This window comes from Salmo trutta, chromosome 37 (assembly GCF_901001165.1).
Source record: "Salmo trutta chromosome 37, fSalTru1.1, whole genome shotgun sequence".
NCBI classification, from domain to species: Eukaryota; Metazoa; Chordata; class Actinopteri; order Salmoniformes; family Salmonidae; genus Salmo; species Salmo trutta.
The window spans coordinates 25406448-25423881 of record NC_042993.1 but is presented as its reverse complement, the minus strand read 5'-3'; the positions used below and the strand labels follow the sequence as shown (position 1 = coordinate 25423881).

At 43.5% G+C, this 17434-nt stretch overlaps 1 protein-coding gene across 1 annotated transcript; it reads right to left on the bottom strand.

The window, feature by feature from the left end:
- Window positions 1-7657: 7657 nt before the first annotated feature.
- Window positions 7658-16630, bottom strand: LOC115177061 (lipolysis-stimulated lipoprotein receptor). Its single transcript, XM_029737529.1, has 10 exons — window positions 16380-16630; window positions 14912-15241; window positions 14598-14717; window positions 12752-12898; window positions 11938-12141; window positions 11677-11736; window positions 11220-11348; window positions 10491-10827; window positions 9885-10359; window positions 7658-8629 (listed from the first exon to the last, which is right to left on the bottom strand). Exons 1-10 carry the CDS (start codon window positions 16417-16419, stop codon window positions 8594-8596), a joined length of 1878 nt encoding a protein of 625 aa, XP_029593389.1. The 5' UTR covers window positions 16420-16630; the 3' UTR covers window positions 7658-8593.
- Between the last annotated feature and the right edge of the window lie 804 nt (window positions 16631-17434).

The window sequence follows — 17434 nt, the reverse complement described above, 5'->3', positions numbered from 1 at the left end:
TTTTAAGTTATGTTTGGTAAAATTCGCTAAGAAAAGATATGATAATTTTGCTGAAAGTAGTAGTTAAATCTTAAAGAAGATAAGACACTTGACAGAGAATTGTTACAGGGAAGCTAAGGATGAATGCCCAAGGGAGAATTGGACATGTGGAAAATGAAAGGGGGCAATCCTACAAGAGAAGGGCTGACATAAGGATAAATTACTAACCTTACCAAATACATTTTTTAGATATGCAGCAAAATTGATACATGGGTTGAGCCATGTATAAATAGGGGGAGTATGGTAGAGAGTATGGTAGAGCAGGCGATAGAACAGGTTAGGATACTACTCAAACCAAAACATTTTTTGTAGAATATCCATTCCAACATTTGGAAATTGACTTATTGAACTATTCCGAATTGAGGGGAAGAAGGGGTGTTTAACAATAACAGATAAGTATAGCAAATGGGTAGAAGCTTTCCCAACTTACTTGGTGGACATGATTATGGTAGCTAGAATATTAGGTCAAGATATTATCCCTAGAGTTGGTTTACTGGGATCTATCTCTTTAAAGAATGAATGACAGTTTAGCTAATCAGGTAGAGCCTATAGAATGCCAGAGTTAGGGAGGCCAGAACAGGTAGACATAGAAGTTGAAGATATACTAACAGAACACATGAAAAGACTGTTTGTTAACCAAACCCGTATGTCCAAGATTTAGTGTCCAACAGGTGAATTACAGGAGAAGGTGATTCACTCAATCCAACCAGGAGACTGGGTGTGGATCCAGTCCCTGAGGAGAAAAGAACTGGAAGCAGCCACAGTGGGAGGAGCCATACCAAGTGCTCCTGAAAGAGCTACCTGGGTCCATGTCACACATTGCGGGAGGGTAAGACACACTGACACTGTCGAACAATCACAGAGTTAGGAGAAGAACCGAATACCAATAAGGTTCGGGGGTTACCTCTCTAACGAACATTCCCTAACCCGCCCGATCCTCACTGTGTGCGTTCATAGAAGTGAAAGTGTGGGTTGGCCTCTAGCCAGTGATATGTTCTCCGGGAGGGGGTGGGGAGTTACAGAGGTACTGGTCAGTCTGAGCTGTCTGATTGTGGGAGCCATATTCCTAATACACCATGAACCACTCGAGAAGTCAGAAAGTGGTAACTTGACCCATAGTGTAGAAGATGAGGAGTTTTTATGCCCTAGGTACAAAAGGTTACTCGAGCTGGATAAAAAGGAAGTGAAAGTAGAGTTAGGGAAGGATGTCTCAATAGAGTTATATGCAGACCAAATGGGGTCCCTAACCTCCTGGCAGTCTAGGACTCTGACTTCATGGGGAAGATATCTGTGTAGATCCCTGTGTAACTCATGGAATCAGGTCACAGCTCACATAGAGAGAGAAGGCTATGTCAATCCACACACCCAATATAGAAACAGATGTATAGTGAAAGCCAGGGTTTTTGACTGCAATCCAGAGCAAGGGAAGTATTGCTTAAAGGTATGAATTACCATTAAAAGCGTGAAGAAAGAGGATTTAGGGTTATGGTATGTTGACCTTGACCAGACCAGTGTCGACACTACGGTACCATTCCGAGTAGTAGAGGTTAGGACAGGATACCAGTTGTACCCCTGATAAAACGGACATTACTCGTGTAGTCATCCAGAGCCAAGGACCGGTGAGGATAGTTCAGACGAAAGATCTTAAGGAAGTGATTGAGGTGGAGACTTGGTTTGGGGATTCCAACCTATGGCTGGAATGGATTCAGTATACAGCTAGATCAGTAGCTAAAGACAGATACACTGATCTGCATTATCTGTATCTTATGTGCCCATTAGATCCAGACTTCCCCTTTCACAGTCGCAGGAGGAGACTATTATTGTATGGCTTGACACAATATACACGGACGGGATGTGGGGGAAGTGAGAACACGCAATAGAACAGAGAGAGAAGGAGTGTTCCGTGTGGGTCCTTAGACGATAGAGCTTACATTGATAGCATTGGGGTTCCAAGGGGGGTGCCTAATGAGTTTAAAGCTAGGAATCAGATATTGGCTGGATTGGAATCAAGCATCTTCTGGTGGTCAACCCTCAATAAAAATGTAGATTGGATAAATTATATTTATTATAATCAACAGCAGTTCATCAACTATACTAGAGATGCGATAAAAGGATTAGCAGAACAGACAGAGGCAACTAGTTTGATGGCTTGGCAGAATAGAATAGCATTGGATATGTTACTGGTGGAGAAGGGTGGTGTGTGTGTGATATTCGGATCAATGTGCTGTACTTTCATCCCAAATAACACAGCTCCAGATGGATCAGTGACCAAGGCCCTGGCAGGTTTAACCACATTGGCTAACGAGTTAGTAGAGAACTCTGGGGTGGATATCTCACTGACTGGGTGATGCGATAGTATGTTTGGAAAAATGGAACATTTTTTATAATCACTGTGTTGTGGGCTGCTTTCACCTGTATGAGTGTGTTTGTGTTGTGTGGTTGTTGTTTGGTCCCGTGTGCGAGAGGTCTCATTTCCAGGGTTCTGGAGAGATTGATAACGGAGTAGATGGGCAACCGGAATGATGCCTGTGATAGAAGTGACCCCGGAAGAGGGGTCTGTCTGAGGACGATCCTTGGTTTGCTGTTGAGGAAGTGGTTGAATAAAGCATATCCAAAATGTTCTTATATGTGTTGAATGTAGTGGCAGGTGGATGAGAAGGTTTTAAGTTCTGAGACAAAGAGTCTGTCCCACACATGTTAGGTGTAGCCACTGCCGCAAGAAGGTCTTCTTTTTATACGTTTTTAAATAATATGTTCTGAATATATCCTGTGTACTATTTGTCTTTCCTGATGTGAGGGTTTGAAGTTCCTGGGTGACTGGTAGTCAACCTAGTACAGGTTAGGTGTAGCCGGAAGGACGTGAGGGTTTTTAACTAATCATCAAATCGAAAATTTACAATTGTGTTGAGTGACACCCTAAGGGGTGTCAAAAGGGGGAATTTCAAAATTTCACCACTTATGTATTCACACCTATCAGGTGTGAAAAGGGGGATTGTTAGGGTTTGACCAACTATTTGTGTGCATATCCTATGTAATATAACAATTTGTTTGCATAACCTATATAATATAACACAGAAGCTATAATACACTATTAAGTTTATTAACTATAAGATAATTGAATACTGCTATATGTTAGAGGAAGTGGCTCATGTGATGGTGGGTCATGTGGAAAGAATGCTGATGCTGTAGAAACAGGATTTTCTGTAGAATAATAGCAATAACAGGATATGAGTGAAAGGTATATGCAGGGGGGTGTAAGGGTTTTAGAGAACTGTGCATTTTGCAGTCACAAGATGAGACATCCGCCAGAGACAATAGCTACGCCAGGAAACAGGAGTGCGTCTAGAGGTTGGGACCAACCTGCACGCCAACGATAGGCTGGAATAAGTCTAAACCATATTCTAGCCTCTACTATGACAGGCCCTCAGGGAGAGGGAACTAAGTCTGTCCAGTATTTAAAGAAGAACTTGTGATGTCATACCAGTTCTCTGTCTGCCCTGCGTGGTGTTTCAGTGAGCCCGTATATACGAACCACACATTTACCATTCAAGTGTTTGCATTAATTAAAGTACAAAGAAATCAGAAGTTGCTATGTGCTGACTATTTTGTCCTGATACCAGATTCGAATTGACGCAACTTAACACTAATACTTTTTAATGTATAACAGGCTATGAGTATTTCCTTTAACCTGTCACATACACACTCTGTATTGCTCAGGCCTTTATTAGAAAATAGAGCATGAAAACACAATGTTAAGGGGAGCTGCTCCCTGTGCCCCTTGACTGAACTTCTCTCCACCCAAGACTCCTCCACCCCCCCACCCACCCACCCTGCTACCACCCCCCCTGTCCTGACACAGTAGCCATTGTCTCCCAGGTCCTGCTGGGAGAAAAGAACAGCACAGCTCGAGCCTGACACCGCACAACACTGGGAAGTCGATGTGCACAGATAATTGTCTTTTAATCACAACAATCCCCTTTTCTCTCTGCTCTCGCTCCTCTCTCTCTTGTTGGATTTTTCTCTCTTCTGGTGGCATTAGCTAATTCAACCCACCACCCTTCTTATTCTACGATTTCTCACATTAGTCTTCCATTGTTTGGTCATGGCAGCATTCAAGTGAATCATGTTTCTTCTTCTGCTTCTTCTAGTTCACCATCATCATCACCCACTACCATCGCCAAACACACAAATACACACTTACTCACTTACTCTCTCTCACACACACACACACACACACACACACACACACACACACACACACACACACACACACACACACACACGCACACACACACACACACACACGCGCACACACACACACATACTCTCTCTCTTACACACACACACACAGACACTTACTCTCACTCACATGCACACACCATCCCCTATTTGTAGTGTATTATGTAGGCGTGTTTGGGGGGGTTGGGCTCTTGTTGGACAGAGATGGCCAGGCCAGAGTGAGAGGGGGAGAGAGCAGAGCACACACTGAGAAAGGATCCATACCTACCCAGCCATCTTTGGTGGACAGGAGAGATGGATGTATGTCATTTGTGACCTCCCAAGTGGAGCAGCAGTCTAAGGCACTGCTTCGCAGTGCTAGAGGCGTCACTAAAGACCTGGGTTCGATCCGGGCTGTATCACAGCCGGCCGTGATCGTAAGTCCCATAGGGTGGCACACAATTGGCCCAGCGTTGTCCGGGTTAGGGGAGGGTTTGGCCGGGGGGCTATACAATTAGGCTATCATTGTAAATAAGAATTGCCTAGTTAAATAAAGGTTCAATTTAAAAAATGGTGAGTTATTGGTACGCTTAGACACAGGGTGTCAGTAGAGAGACAATCAATCAATCAAATGTATTTATAAAGCCCTTTCTACATCAGCCGATGTCACAAAGTGCTATACAGAAACCCAGCCTAAAACCACAAACAGCAAGCAATGAAGCATGGTGGCTAGGAAAAACTCCCTAGAAAGGCAGGATCCTAGGAAGAAACGTAGAGAGGAACCAGGCTCTGAGGGGTGGCCAGTCCTCTTCTGGCTGTGCCGGGTGGAGATTATAACAGAACAACAGTGAAATACCTAAGTTCTTAGGGTACTACTCTCACTGATATATATATTTTTTAAAGAACCGTAAACTCATTATTTTCTCTCTCATTGATTAACACTCATCATCATCTGATGCTACTAGCTTGCTATCTTGGTACATTCCAGACCTGGGTTCAAATACTATTTGAAATCAAGTACTTTATCTGGTGCTTTATTGAAGTTGTCTGGCTTAATGGATCAATAGAATAATCAAAACAAGGTAAACCCCATCTGGCACGTTATGCAGGCTAGAGCAAACTCTCAACGTATTTGAAAGATTTCAAATAGTATTTGAACCCAGGTCTGGTACCTTCTGCTACATTCTGCCATCATTGAAGTCTCATGACATTATGATGACATAGAACGATCATGTTGTCATTATGTCCATCTGTTCCAGCCATTGTTGGGTCCAAAGAAATCGGGTCACTAGATTAGTGGATGTGTCTGTGGTACACCCACTGTCACTACTGGCTTGTGTCCCTGTGGAACGGAGGATTTGCTCCCCAATCTGTGCCCCACTTGGCCTCATACCCAATTCTGGCTCTATCTTGGGAATTAAGTCAACTATACTGAGATATAAAGCCAAGATCAACTGAATTGGTTTAAACTGGTTGTCCCTATACTGAGATATAATGCCATGATCAACTGAATTGAATTTGTTTAAACTGGTTGTCCCAATGGACCCTTCCCCCGAGGCACCTCATCTTATTATCTAAAAGCTCAAATGGGATCACCCTCTCGAATAAGAAGAGAATAAGCGTACAAAACTCTGACGGGATATGAAACAGCACTCTACCCATCTAGCTATCCTAGTTGTTCTGTTACACTGCTGCGTATAGACCCAAGACAACATACTGTACACCCCTTGGCATTAATGAATTGGTGTGAGTCATGCTGTTGTTTTCAGCCTTAAAAAAAGACCACGGATGAGGAGAGAAATTCTGTTTTGCTATATCAAGGCTTCTAAAGCCTTACTGGTCCCAAACCTCCACAGCTTTGACATGAAAACAACTGTTATGTTATAAAAGGTCACCAACTCACTCTCACAATGCCACACTCACCCTGTCACCAAAGCCTGAATGTGGCTGCCAACAACCAGGTGCTAACACATTTGAAAGACACGAGGCTGAACTCACAAACCACACCTTGTGAACTGGTTTGTGATAACCAATGAATTGTAATGGTACCCTGATACAGAGCATGCAGTACAGTGTGAGGTATTAAAGGCAAACAATGGAACACAATGGAAGCATTTCAGCAGACTATCAAATAAAGTAGTATTACGCAACAAGACCAATATTGCTCTCAATAGGTATTACAGCCCTGAAAAGACTGATGCAATTAAAATAGTGATCAAAATCAATAAAAGTCAATGAACATAATTGCAATAAAATCAAGATTAGTAATGTAAAGCTAAAAGCAAACATAAGAACACAAGTCCCATACATGTGGTATGGCTCTTACCTCATCAGTTGATATGCACCCAGTGAAGAGCCCTAATGCCCAGCAGATAGAAACCAGCAAGTCGTCCTCTCCTATGGCATCTGCCTTCTCTCCTACTCCCTCCCTCTCTCATGTTCTCCTTCTCTCTCACTCTCTCTCTCTCTCTCTCTATTGTTGAATCAATCAAAGAAATCTAAGGAAAAACACAATTCTGTATCAGTTGTATTACTTTTAATATGTATTCACACCCTGAGGATAAATCTGTCAAACATAAACCACTGTCTTTATATAGGCAACAACATTTAATTGAGGTGTCAGGCAGGTTGTAGTGAGTGAATAACATTGATTAAAAGATAGTTGGGCCCTCTTTGTGAAACATTTCAATATATAGCACGGCTTTCAGCCAATCAGCATAAAGGGCTCGAACCACACGGTTTCTAATTATCTATATAACTCTTAGCTTGCATATTTGCTTTCATATCATTAGATCTATCCAAAAGCAGGGTGACACAGCAAAATCTGGTGTGCTGGCAGAGCTGATGTACCAAGCAGGTGGCAGCTGGGCTCTTACCTTGTACAGTACCAATCCTCATGACTTGCCATAGCAAAATTTGGCAACAATTAAATTCCTGAACACATTTCAATAACAGGTATAAACAGAAGCCACAATTCAGTCAGACCCAGTGTTACACCACATCCATGTCTACATATTGGCAGACATTGAACATGGAGATTGAACAAGCAGCGGGAAAGGCCTTTAGAGTAAAATCTATGGAAATAGGAAAGAAAGTATGGTTATGATGTTCATGTGGTCAAATAGTAGATACCCATAAAGACAAAAACAAATACTGAAATACTAATGTGCCTTCTGTATGTCATACAGCATTCCCTGCATGATACTCCCTCAGTGAACAGCTCTTCTTCATGCCAAAGAAACAAGACAGTGACATCCGGTGGTACCTCCTAGAACAGCATGTCAGAGCCTATTAGAATTTTCACTCGGTTTCCAATTAACATCAATGCATACCTAAGTGAATATTTGACTTCAGTAGAAGTTTGCCCCATAGACTGTATTTTTATATAGAAAAACCCAGAGCATTTTGAAAAAGCTTTATTGTAAAATTACGTTTGTTGTAAATTAGTCAACACAGTACGGACAGTGGGTATGACAAGTAGACTGTACAACAATGCAGTAAGTACATTTTCATAGCAATAAAAAAAATATGAACAAATATAATCTGCCTATGGCTGACATTATTCATGAGAAATACGTGCTGGACAGACAGTTAAAACTAATCGTAAAAATAAAATGGCTATTATTTGATTTTAGTCATTTAGTAGAGGCTCTTATCCAGAGCAATTAGGGTTAAGTGCCTTGCTCAAGGGCACACCGGCAGATCTTTTACTTAGTTGGCTTGGCGATTCGAACCAGTGACCTTTCGGTTAGTGGCCCAACGCTCTTAACCGCTAGGCTACCTCCCGCCCTAATAAAATCTAACCCATTTCAAATGTACAGCATGATCTAATTTTCATTTTAAAAATCCATGACTTCTCACAGTAAATAATTAAAAGTTCAAATGAATACTTGCTTTACAATCTTAAAGCTCCAGGTTACTCACATTGACTGTAAGATGACTGTAAGGTGAAAATGAATGGTTAAAAAGAGTGAATGAAAACCATTTTTGGTTTACTTTGGCTACTGCCATTCCAGTGTAGGCTACTTTAATTAAGCATTGGTATGTTCAACCACACACTACACTTAGTGCTTCAGTTAGAGCTATTCTGTACATTAAAAATAATTGAGAGGACATAAGGCTGACAATGTTTTCAGTAAATATAAAGCACACAATTACTAGATTACCCCCAATAAGGTCATTTGTACATAAATATCCAGCATCAAATTTTGATATCTGAGTTTAGGTATTGAATATAAAATCACTGTAGCAAGTTTGCAACATTAGTACTATTGACATAGACGACTAGTCATTGTGTTAAGGAACAGATCAGTTACGCTGAGGGATATTGAACGTCTCACACCACCAGACTCTCCCGACTCACGGCTCCATTCTGTCAGAAAAGAAAGAGAGTTGAAACAAACAGAATGATGAGTTGGCCTAGTACTGTACTATAAGCATTACTATCAGTCTAGAAACAACAAGCATACATATGTAAAAACCTGCTAAAACATACCACCACAATTCTGGCAAAACTAGGATCTGGATATATTTTTTTTCCTGCTAAATATGATTATACAATTTGTTGTAACTAGCATTAAAGGGATACTTCGGGATTTTGGCAATGAAGCCCTTTATCTACTTCCCAAGAGTCAGAGGAACTCGTTGTAGCCTCTACGAATCCGAGAGTGGAACACTCTTCTCTCGTCTCTAACATATAGGCTCCCTTTTTGTGAACAGTCCCTTCACAAGTCAGAATGCTGAATAAACTTCATTTGAACGTACTTTACCTTAATCTGACACAAAATATCTAGAGTATTGTTATTAACCCGATTTTCAACATGCTGGTCTGTATATCCGTTTGTAGTTTCAATAAAGATGCAATTCGCACGCTACTTGCACAATATGTCAACAATGGCCGATCTTAACCGAAGCTGGAAAATTTCAGAAGCACTTCCAGCTGATTGTGAGGGAATGCACTCCGGTCGACAACGTTCGGTTACATTCGGCTGTTCTTTACATATTGTGCATCACGTGAAATGCATCAAGAGATGGAAAAATACATGCAACATAAAACTACCAGTGCCGCAAAAAGTTGGGTAAACAACACTTCACTGTGGACATTTGATCTCCACTACCTTCCGGCAAAAGGACCAATAGCACGGACTTCCATTTTAGTCAACATTCTGGCTTGTAGAGATTATTGCGTCTTTTTTACAGCATCTTCTTTGACTGATTGTTACCATGGTTATTCCATGGATAGTCTGATGTTTAGGTAAAACTTGTGGATACCCTTTTTATGTCTCGGCATCCTGTATGAACAAAGTTAGGTGGTATTTTCACGAGCAAATGCTAACTAGCATTAGCGCAATGACTGGAATGCTATGGGGAACAGCATGCTAGCTTTTGCTTCAAGCAAGACGCAGACATAAAAAGGGCATCCACTAGTTCATCGGACACTGGGGAAGTAGATAAAGGGCTTCATTGCCAAAATCCTGAAGTATCCCTTTAACTATGTTGATGAAAGTAGTTCTATGAATGAAACAATCAATGAGGCATTTTGGCAATGCAGTAAATAACGTTGTGGCCTTGAGTGGCATCCTGAATGCTCAATGGCCATATGCAGAACCCTGTGATGACTGACTGACCTTGCGTAGGTTGCTTTTCTTGGAGGACGTCAAGCTCTCGTCATCGCTAATGTAGGGAGGTGGGAGAGGGGCTGGGTAGTTGTCGTCGTAGCGACGGTCGGGGTAGTTGGAAGGCGGGGACATGGGAAGTGGAGGGGGTCCGCGGGGGGTCCTGCCTCGGTCCGAGCGTTCGCTGTCGCTGTCCAGGCGCTCGCGGCTCCTTGCCCTCTGCTGCTCGCCTAGACGCTTCTTCTCCATGGCTTCCCGCAGAAAGCTATCATCGTAGGCGTCCCGCCCACCACCACGGCCGCCACCGCGCTCCCGATCACGTTCGATGGCCATCAGGTCGTCACGGCTACGGCTGCGTCTCCCTTGGAGACCGCTGACCGGGCTGCCTCCGCGGCGTCGGTTGTCAGGGGAGGGTTCGCGCCGTCTGCGGTCGTCAAAGTCACGGCCGCGGTCGTAGCCGCCGCGGCTGCTAAAGTCATCATCCGAGCTGAGGGGAGAAAAAAAACAGTGGGTAAACAACTGGGTAGAGTCATTATCTTCCCTGAGTTGACCTCGGAGAAGTAAGGCTCATGCACTAGAAGGAGAAAGAGTGAGAGAGGCACCAAATAAGAACCTCACCCTCTCCTGTCTCTGGCTCCTCCACCGTCGCGGCGGTGGGGAGGGTAGTCGTCGCGGGGATCCCGGGGGTCTCTGGGGTAGCGGTCTCGGCGGGCGATGTCATCCAGGTTGTCCATGGAGCGGGCACGTCCATGGGCCCCCATGTGGGGGGAGGGCCCACCTCCTCGCCGCGGGTAGTCGTCACGCCCCCGCTGGCCGTGCGTGGACACGCTGCTGATGGTGCTCATGGCCTCGTCCTGGTCGTACACGGTGGCGAGGGGCGGGGCCTGGGAGCGGCCGCCGCCACGGCCATGTGGGTCATCGTGTAGAGAGCTCACCTCGCTCATCCCCCCATCCACTGAGTGAGAGAGAGAGAAAGATGGGGGGAGAAGGAAAAAGGAAGAGGATGGGGAAACGCACAAGAAGGACAGTGAGAGAGATATCAAGTGCAAGTCAGAGTTAAAAAAGCCCTATCACATTAAAGTTGATGAAGCCAGTTGAAGGCTCCGTGTGAAATGAACAAACACTTCCCCCTTTCACTTGAGCAACACCCACAAAACACAACATTGAACTGATGGATGAGCCTAGGGCCCATACTCAAAAAGCACCTCAGAGGTCCAGCCTGGCTATTAGATAAAACTGATCCTAGAACAGCACTCCTACTCTGAGGCTCTTTGTGATTACAAGCCCCGAACTCTGCAGTACAGTACAGTTGACATGGCTGTGTTTATGTGTAGGTGTAAGACTCACGGCGGTTGTACTTCCCAGCAGCGTCACCAGACCGGGTGGGGTCCAGGTTGGCTAGCTGTCTCTCCATGTAGTAGATGGCCCGCGTTGCATTCCCATCTGGGTCCACCTGGATACGGTAGCCGCTCCGAGCTGAGGAGGAAGTTAATCATGAGAGATTGTGACAAGCAGGGTTGGTCTCAATTACATTTCAAGTAAACAAAAAAAAATAGTTTGCTTCGTAAACTAAAATTCCTTTGAAAAGCAATGTGGAAAATTTGAATGGGAATTTCAGTTTAATTTGTGAATTGACTGAATGGAAATGGTAATGAGCCCAACCCTGGTGACAAGATGAAATATGCTGACATTTTTCAGCCCCCGAGATGATTCGGCAGCTGAGCTATAGCTCTGGTTAGACTTATGTATTATCACAAATAATCAAACAGACTGAGAATTTGTAGTAAGCATTTTAACCACTCACTTGGGTCTCCTGCGCCACTGTCCTGGTCATGCAGCAAAGGCACCTGGGAGCTATGTCCAACTACAAACAGAAAACAAAAACAGAGATTTATTAAAAGGTTCCTCACACCAGCGTTGAAAACCACATTGCTGCAAAAATGTGCAGTACTGACATCAAGACGAGCATTAGTCCACACAAAACGGAGAAAAAAAAGTCACTCATCAAGTCCTTGCTTTTATCAAGCTAATTGTCATGTTAAAACTGGAGAGGGGCTGTAGTTACCTGAGCTGGCTCCGTCGTAGTCCCGTCCGTAGCCGTTGGGGTGTAGTGGGGGGCCGCCCATCCCCTGGGGTAGGGGCAGCATGGGTATGCCGGGCTGTTGCATGACCCCTCCGTAGGGTGGCTGGGCGTACATGCTGGGAGCGTAGAGCGTGGGGGCGTAGTGGCTGGGGATGCCTGACTTCACCGCCTTGCCTGCTTCGTACACTGAATTGAGAGGGGTCAGTTCAAAGTGTTACGACACATTAACAATGTAGTTAGGTGGCATACTGTAAATACATATTCTGGAGGAATACTTCATTTGCCAGTGTGTTGTGCATGAGCAAAACCTTATGTCTTTTTATGAATTGTATTTTATTTATTTTTATTTAATCTTTATTTAACTAGGCAAGTCAGTTAAGAACAAATTGTTATTTACAATGGCGGCCTACCCCGGCCAAACCCTAACCCGGACGACACTGGGCCAATTGTGCGCCGCTCTATGGGACTCCCAATCATGGCTGGTTGTGATACTGCCTGGAATCGAACCAGGGTCTGTAGTGACTCCTCTAGCACTGAGATGCAGTGCCTTAGACCACTACGCCACTCGGGCCCCAAGAAGATAAGAGTAGCAGCACATACTGTATAAATAATATGTACATGAGAATGGCAAATGAAAGGTAAACAGTGCCAGGGTCACAAACTTCCAAAGTGAAACTAAATGAGAAAAAGGAGTTTGGTTGAATGGAATGGGCATACTAATGTGAAGGTGGCATCGAAGCAGGATGCTCTGTGCCCAGTGGAAAAGGAACAAGTAGGGGTGGCGAGTGGTACTTACGTGCCCGAGGGCAGCAGCATTTCTCAGGGCAGCAGGGGCAGCGGATGTAGCAGCAGCAGGTGTGGGGGCAGCACTGGCACCAACAGATCGCTATGAGGAGCAACAGCAGCAGGAAGCCAAACACTACCAGTACTACCAACAACCAGTCTGTATACAGAGAAAGAGTAGAGGGGGAAGAGAGAAAGAGTAGAGGGGGGAGAGAGAGAGTGCGAGACAGAGAGATTATAATGCATAATTATGCATGTATAGGCAAGCTAATGTGTGTGCCATTCAGTCAAAATGAAACATCTCCTCTACGTTCTCTGGGTGACTATCAGCGTGGTTGAATATTAACATTTCTGTATTTACATAGCACTTGTTCATGCAGTTCTAGGTTTCTCTTGGCTCTGTTTAAACCAGAGAAGTGGAGGACTTCTATTGTTCAAAAAGCCAACTTGACAAAGCTAATTTCTTCAAAAATGTGGACAAGAAAGTGACAATTTACAAGTCATTCAAGAACACTGGAGAACAGAGCCCTAGTATAGAAAAATAAACATTTGTATTAGAACCTGCAGCTTGGCTAGTCCAATGGTCAGTCTAGTATGCAAGGCTACAGTATGTGTAGTGTGAAAAGTCACAAGGACAAGCAGTAAACAATGGCGCATCTACACGAGAGGTTCATTTCAGACATCAGAGAAACCAGATAAGACAGGTTTCGGTTTTCCTTTTTTTCAAACAATGGGTTCAGTGAGTCATTCTGTCAGATGAGGGAGCTAGCTGCACAGGAAAGAAAAACAATACATGCCAATATACCGAAAGAGGACATATTCAACCACACATGTCCTATAAATGTCATAGGCTGCAGTCTGACTGAAGAGTTCATTTGTGGTTTGAGTCAACACAAAACAGACCAGAGCTATGTGCTGAGTGGCCTCATATTGCAATAATGTCACAGCCTTTAGGGCTATCAATATGTTCTGCTGAGAGTTTTGTGGTCTCGACCATGAAGGAGAGAAAAAAATTGTTACAGTTGAATAGAACTTTTTAATCAATGCAACCAACTCATTTTATATTTCAAGGGTTAATAATCCCTTTTTTAAGTTGTTGTGAGGGGACTTCCCTAAAAAAAACTAACAACACTGACCACATGTTGTCTCATTCAAAGCTGTGAGGTATTTGCAAGAGGGTTCAGGCCAAATGTCATTCTGCTGAAACGGAACCTAAACAGTGACCTAGTTTACTAAAATACGTGCTCTTAGGCTAGGCATAACCAGTAAGTCAATCTCAGGCAGGAGATCAGTGGTATTTGACTTTCTCTCTGTGAAAGAAAGAATGCCACAATTATTTTAAAAAGCCCCAACTATCTCTCTAATAAATGACTACTACACCTTTGCCCTCTTGAGTCTCCCTCACAACAACTTGTCCTTCTTGGAAGTCCCTGCTAAGTGGTTCATGATTCATGAATCACTTCAAAATAGAAGTCATGGATCCTTCCGGAGAAACTTCACTGAGCCTTGAGGGGTGCAGTCTCATTAAACAGAATCCGGAGTCAAATAGCACATTTGGAAATTGTGGAACTGCCTGAAAATTGGATTCGGCTTTTCAAGATCTTTTACATTTGATTGCTACTGCTATCAGATTTTGTGTTGCTCCACATGGTGTACAGCTAACTCAACAAATAAACCCAAGAGAACTAAGGGGAAACTAGCACAGAGAAAACAAGTGATTGTTCCTCATAGGACAGCAGTTCTGTGAAGAGCAGTGGTATAGGACTTGGTGGAGATGGAGGGGTGGTGGTGGACAGGTGGAAGATGACAGCAGGTCAGGGGAGCTCTAAAAAGGGTCTGTGAGGATAGGAGCCACTCACCCAGCACTATGAGCTCAGTGTAGTCCTCGCTGTTCCCTGTCAGGTCCTGAGAAGACACCACAGAGCACACGTACACGCCGCTGTCTCCCCACGCCGTCTGGGCAAGGTTCAGGTCTGCGTCTAAAGAGAGGTTGGGTTTGAGGAGGGGACACTGGCAACAGACAAGACTCACTCTGATATAGGAGCCTTGTAATGGAAGTAACACGCAGACAGAGAGAGACAGGCACACATACACGCACACACCGGTGCGCTTCCCCCCCCCCCCACACACACACACACACATCACATTTGAAATCACTAAAAGCCAAACTCACTGTTCAAGATGCTGACTTTTCGCCCCTGGTACGTCTCGCCCAGAGTGACAGCACTGCCCTGCTTGGAGGCCACGATGCGCACTGTCCGCATGTTGTCGGCACACTCAATGTTGGCGTTGTAGTTAGGGTTGTTCTGGGACAGGATGTTGTCAGCGCTGCTGGGGTTCAGGGCTGCCTGGATGGGGTCCCTGCAGTAGGACTTGTACCTCCAAGTGATGACAGGCGGCTGCGTGGAAGACGTCTGGAAGTTGCAGGTGAGCGTGACCGGCTGGAACAGGATGACCACGTACTGCTTGACAGGACACTGGACAGAGATGGCCATGGTGGAGCCTGGAGAGAGAATAAGAGTGTTTAAAGAGGATAGTTTGTCTCAATGCATGCAGGTAGAGATAGATATCGTCACCACCCATAACAGTGTGCAAGAAAGTGTTTGTTGTTAACTGAAGGCAGCTTACTTTTCTCGTGAGTACATTATTTGCTACATTTTCTAATTTGTAATTCAGCAGCTCTGTGAGAGTGAAGGTACTCTGGGTGTGGCAGGAAGCTGACCAGTCTGTAAGTGACAGTCACAAAGATATGTCATAACTAAAGACTGGTATCATAGAGAATAGATGCAATGAGTCAAGAAGACCTTAAGCTGGGCATGTTCCATCAACAAAACTCTACATTTGAGTAATAGCCTAGCCCTAGATGCTGACCCCATGGTTAAAACTCAGTGAGATGATGTAATAGTTCAGCTTTGACTGAATTATACATTTCATAGGGGGTAAAATGGTATCAAATGTATAAGGCAGAGATAGGCATTTGGCATGAACATATTAGATGTTGTTACTTGGCTCCATCAGAAACTTCAATTTGCTAAGATTGCTTCACCGCTCTTCAATTGTCAAAAAGGTAGCATCAGTGTGGAATTCCTGCTAGATAGACTAGACTAATCTGTTGAACTACAGTTTGATATCATATTTGGAGTAGGGAGGTAGTCTGACTAGTATCATTGATGTGATGTTATCAAAATCACACCCCTTCACCTTATTCCAGGCCATGTGTGTGCACAAATAAATGTCAGGAGTCAAAAATATTATGATATGATGAATGCTTGATCTGAAAGTAAAAAAGAAAAGAAAAGGCTTTGACTATGATTCAGGCATTAAAATGAAAGTGTCTAGTAAACCTTAGTTTATTGTATTCGGACATGTAAATATAGATTGTTGTCCACCACTGGAGAACTGGAAATCTGTGATTTAACTAATGATCCAGATCCAGGTTACCTCTAACGATAAAAAAAATACAATTGAGCACAAGGCGACTTTTCCCTACGAATTCGACATCAAAATAAGTTAACATTAGATAATATAAACTGTTTAAAAGAGGAGGTTTATTAATAAATACACAAACCAGTAACTAACTTATTGATTAAATTGTGCCCTGACCCTCCCTTCTTGAAAAACATTGCATTTCCTCTCCCTACCTGTTGCCATAAGGACGGTCACGACGAAAATCAGGAACATCTTTCGATCCGAAGTGAGTATATTTTAAAGAAGTCTCAATTTAAAACCTCAATGTAAAAACCATGTATAGTAATGAATTCAAGGCCTGCAGAAATGCCATTAGAAACCTTGTAGAACCCCAACCATGTATTGTTTTTTTCTTAACTAGATAGGCCTTCTTCCGACATTTTGTCTCACGGCGTAGGTATGCGAGTAGGAGGCGGACCAGACAGGTGAGATTGTCAAGCGTCTGGCACAATAGGGGGACGTTTGATGCGAATCCTAGGGGTGGCCATTGTAAACTAATATTCGTTTCCAATGGCCAGCCCTAGGATTTGAATGTGAAATATGTTGGAAAAAAACATTAATACATAAAAAAAAATATATATATATATACGTAGTTTTAGTTTATCGCCCTCTGCATTGATAATCTACATTTGAACGTGACCTGGGATACACCCATTCCACCTCAAACTACCGGGAGCGATAGTTGGTATGGCCTAGCTCGAAACTAGTTTTTTTGTTTTTGCTTCTATGCTAAGCAGCAGCAATGTGGTGATCTCAAGCTCATGGCCTAGAAAAACAATGTTTTATGAGGATGGTTTGTTTATAAGCAATGTATCCCATGCGTGAAATGCCAGTATTGCCCGGGCTTTCAATTGTGGGTTTCAATTTCTATTTGAGTTTGATTTGTGGACTTCAACTGTTTTACATACAGTTTTCACTCTGAATATCGTATCCTACACGTTTCACATTGTTTTGATACCGAGGTAAAGACAGTTTCAGGTTGGATAATCGCGCTTTCAAACCACTTTAGACACACTCCAGATAAGTGTCATGATGTTAGAAAAATTGCACACAACATTGCAGAGGTCTTATTTTCACGATTTGGACATTAATTTGCTTTGCAAAGCTAATACACGTGGAAATGTGAGCACCATTTTGTATTCCTAGTTTAATTGTTGGTCACGTGACCACCTGACCTCAAACAAGGTCCAGAACGTACACTCAGTGGGCCTACACATTGCACACCCTT

Bases quoted from the DNA above. Each gene is read 5' to 3' on its own strand.
- LOC115177061 (XM_029737529.1), bottom strand. From the start codon at position 16,419: ATGTTCCTGATTTTCGTCGTGACCGTCCTTATGGCAACAG. The intron at 11,737-11,937 runs GTAACTACAGCC...TTCTGTTTGTAG, and splicing joins CTACGACGGAGCCAGCTCAG to TTGGACATAGCTCCCAGGTG. The intron at 8,630-9,884 runs GTCAGTCAGTCA...CTTTTCTGACAG, and splicing joins AGAAAAGCAACCTACGCAAG to AATGGAGCCGTGAGTCGGGA.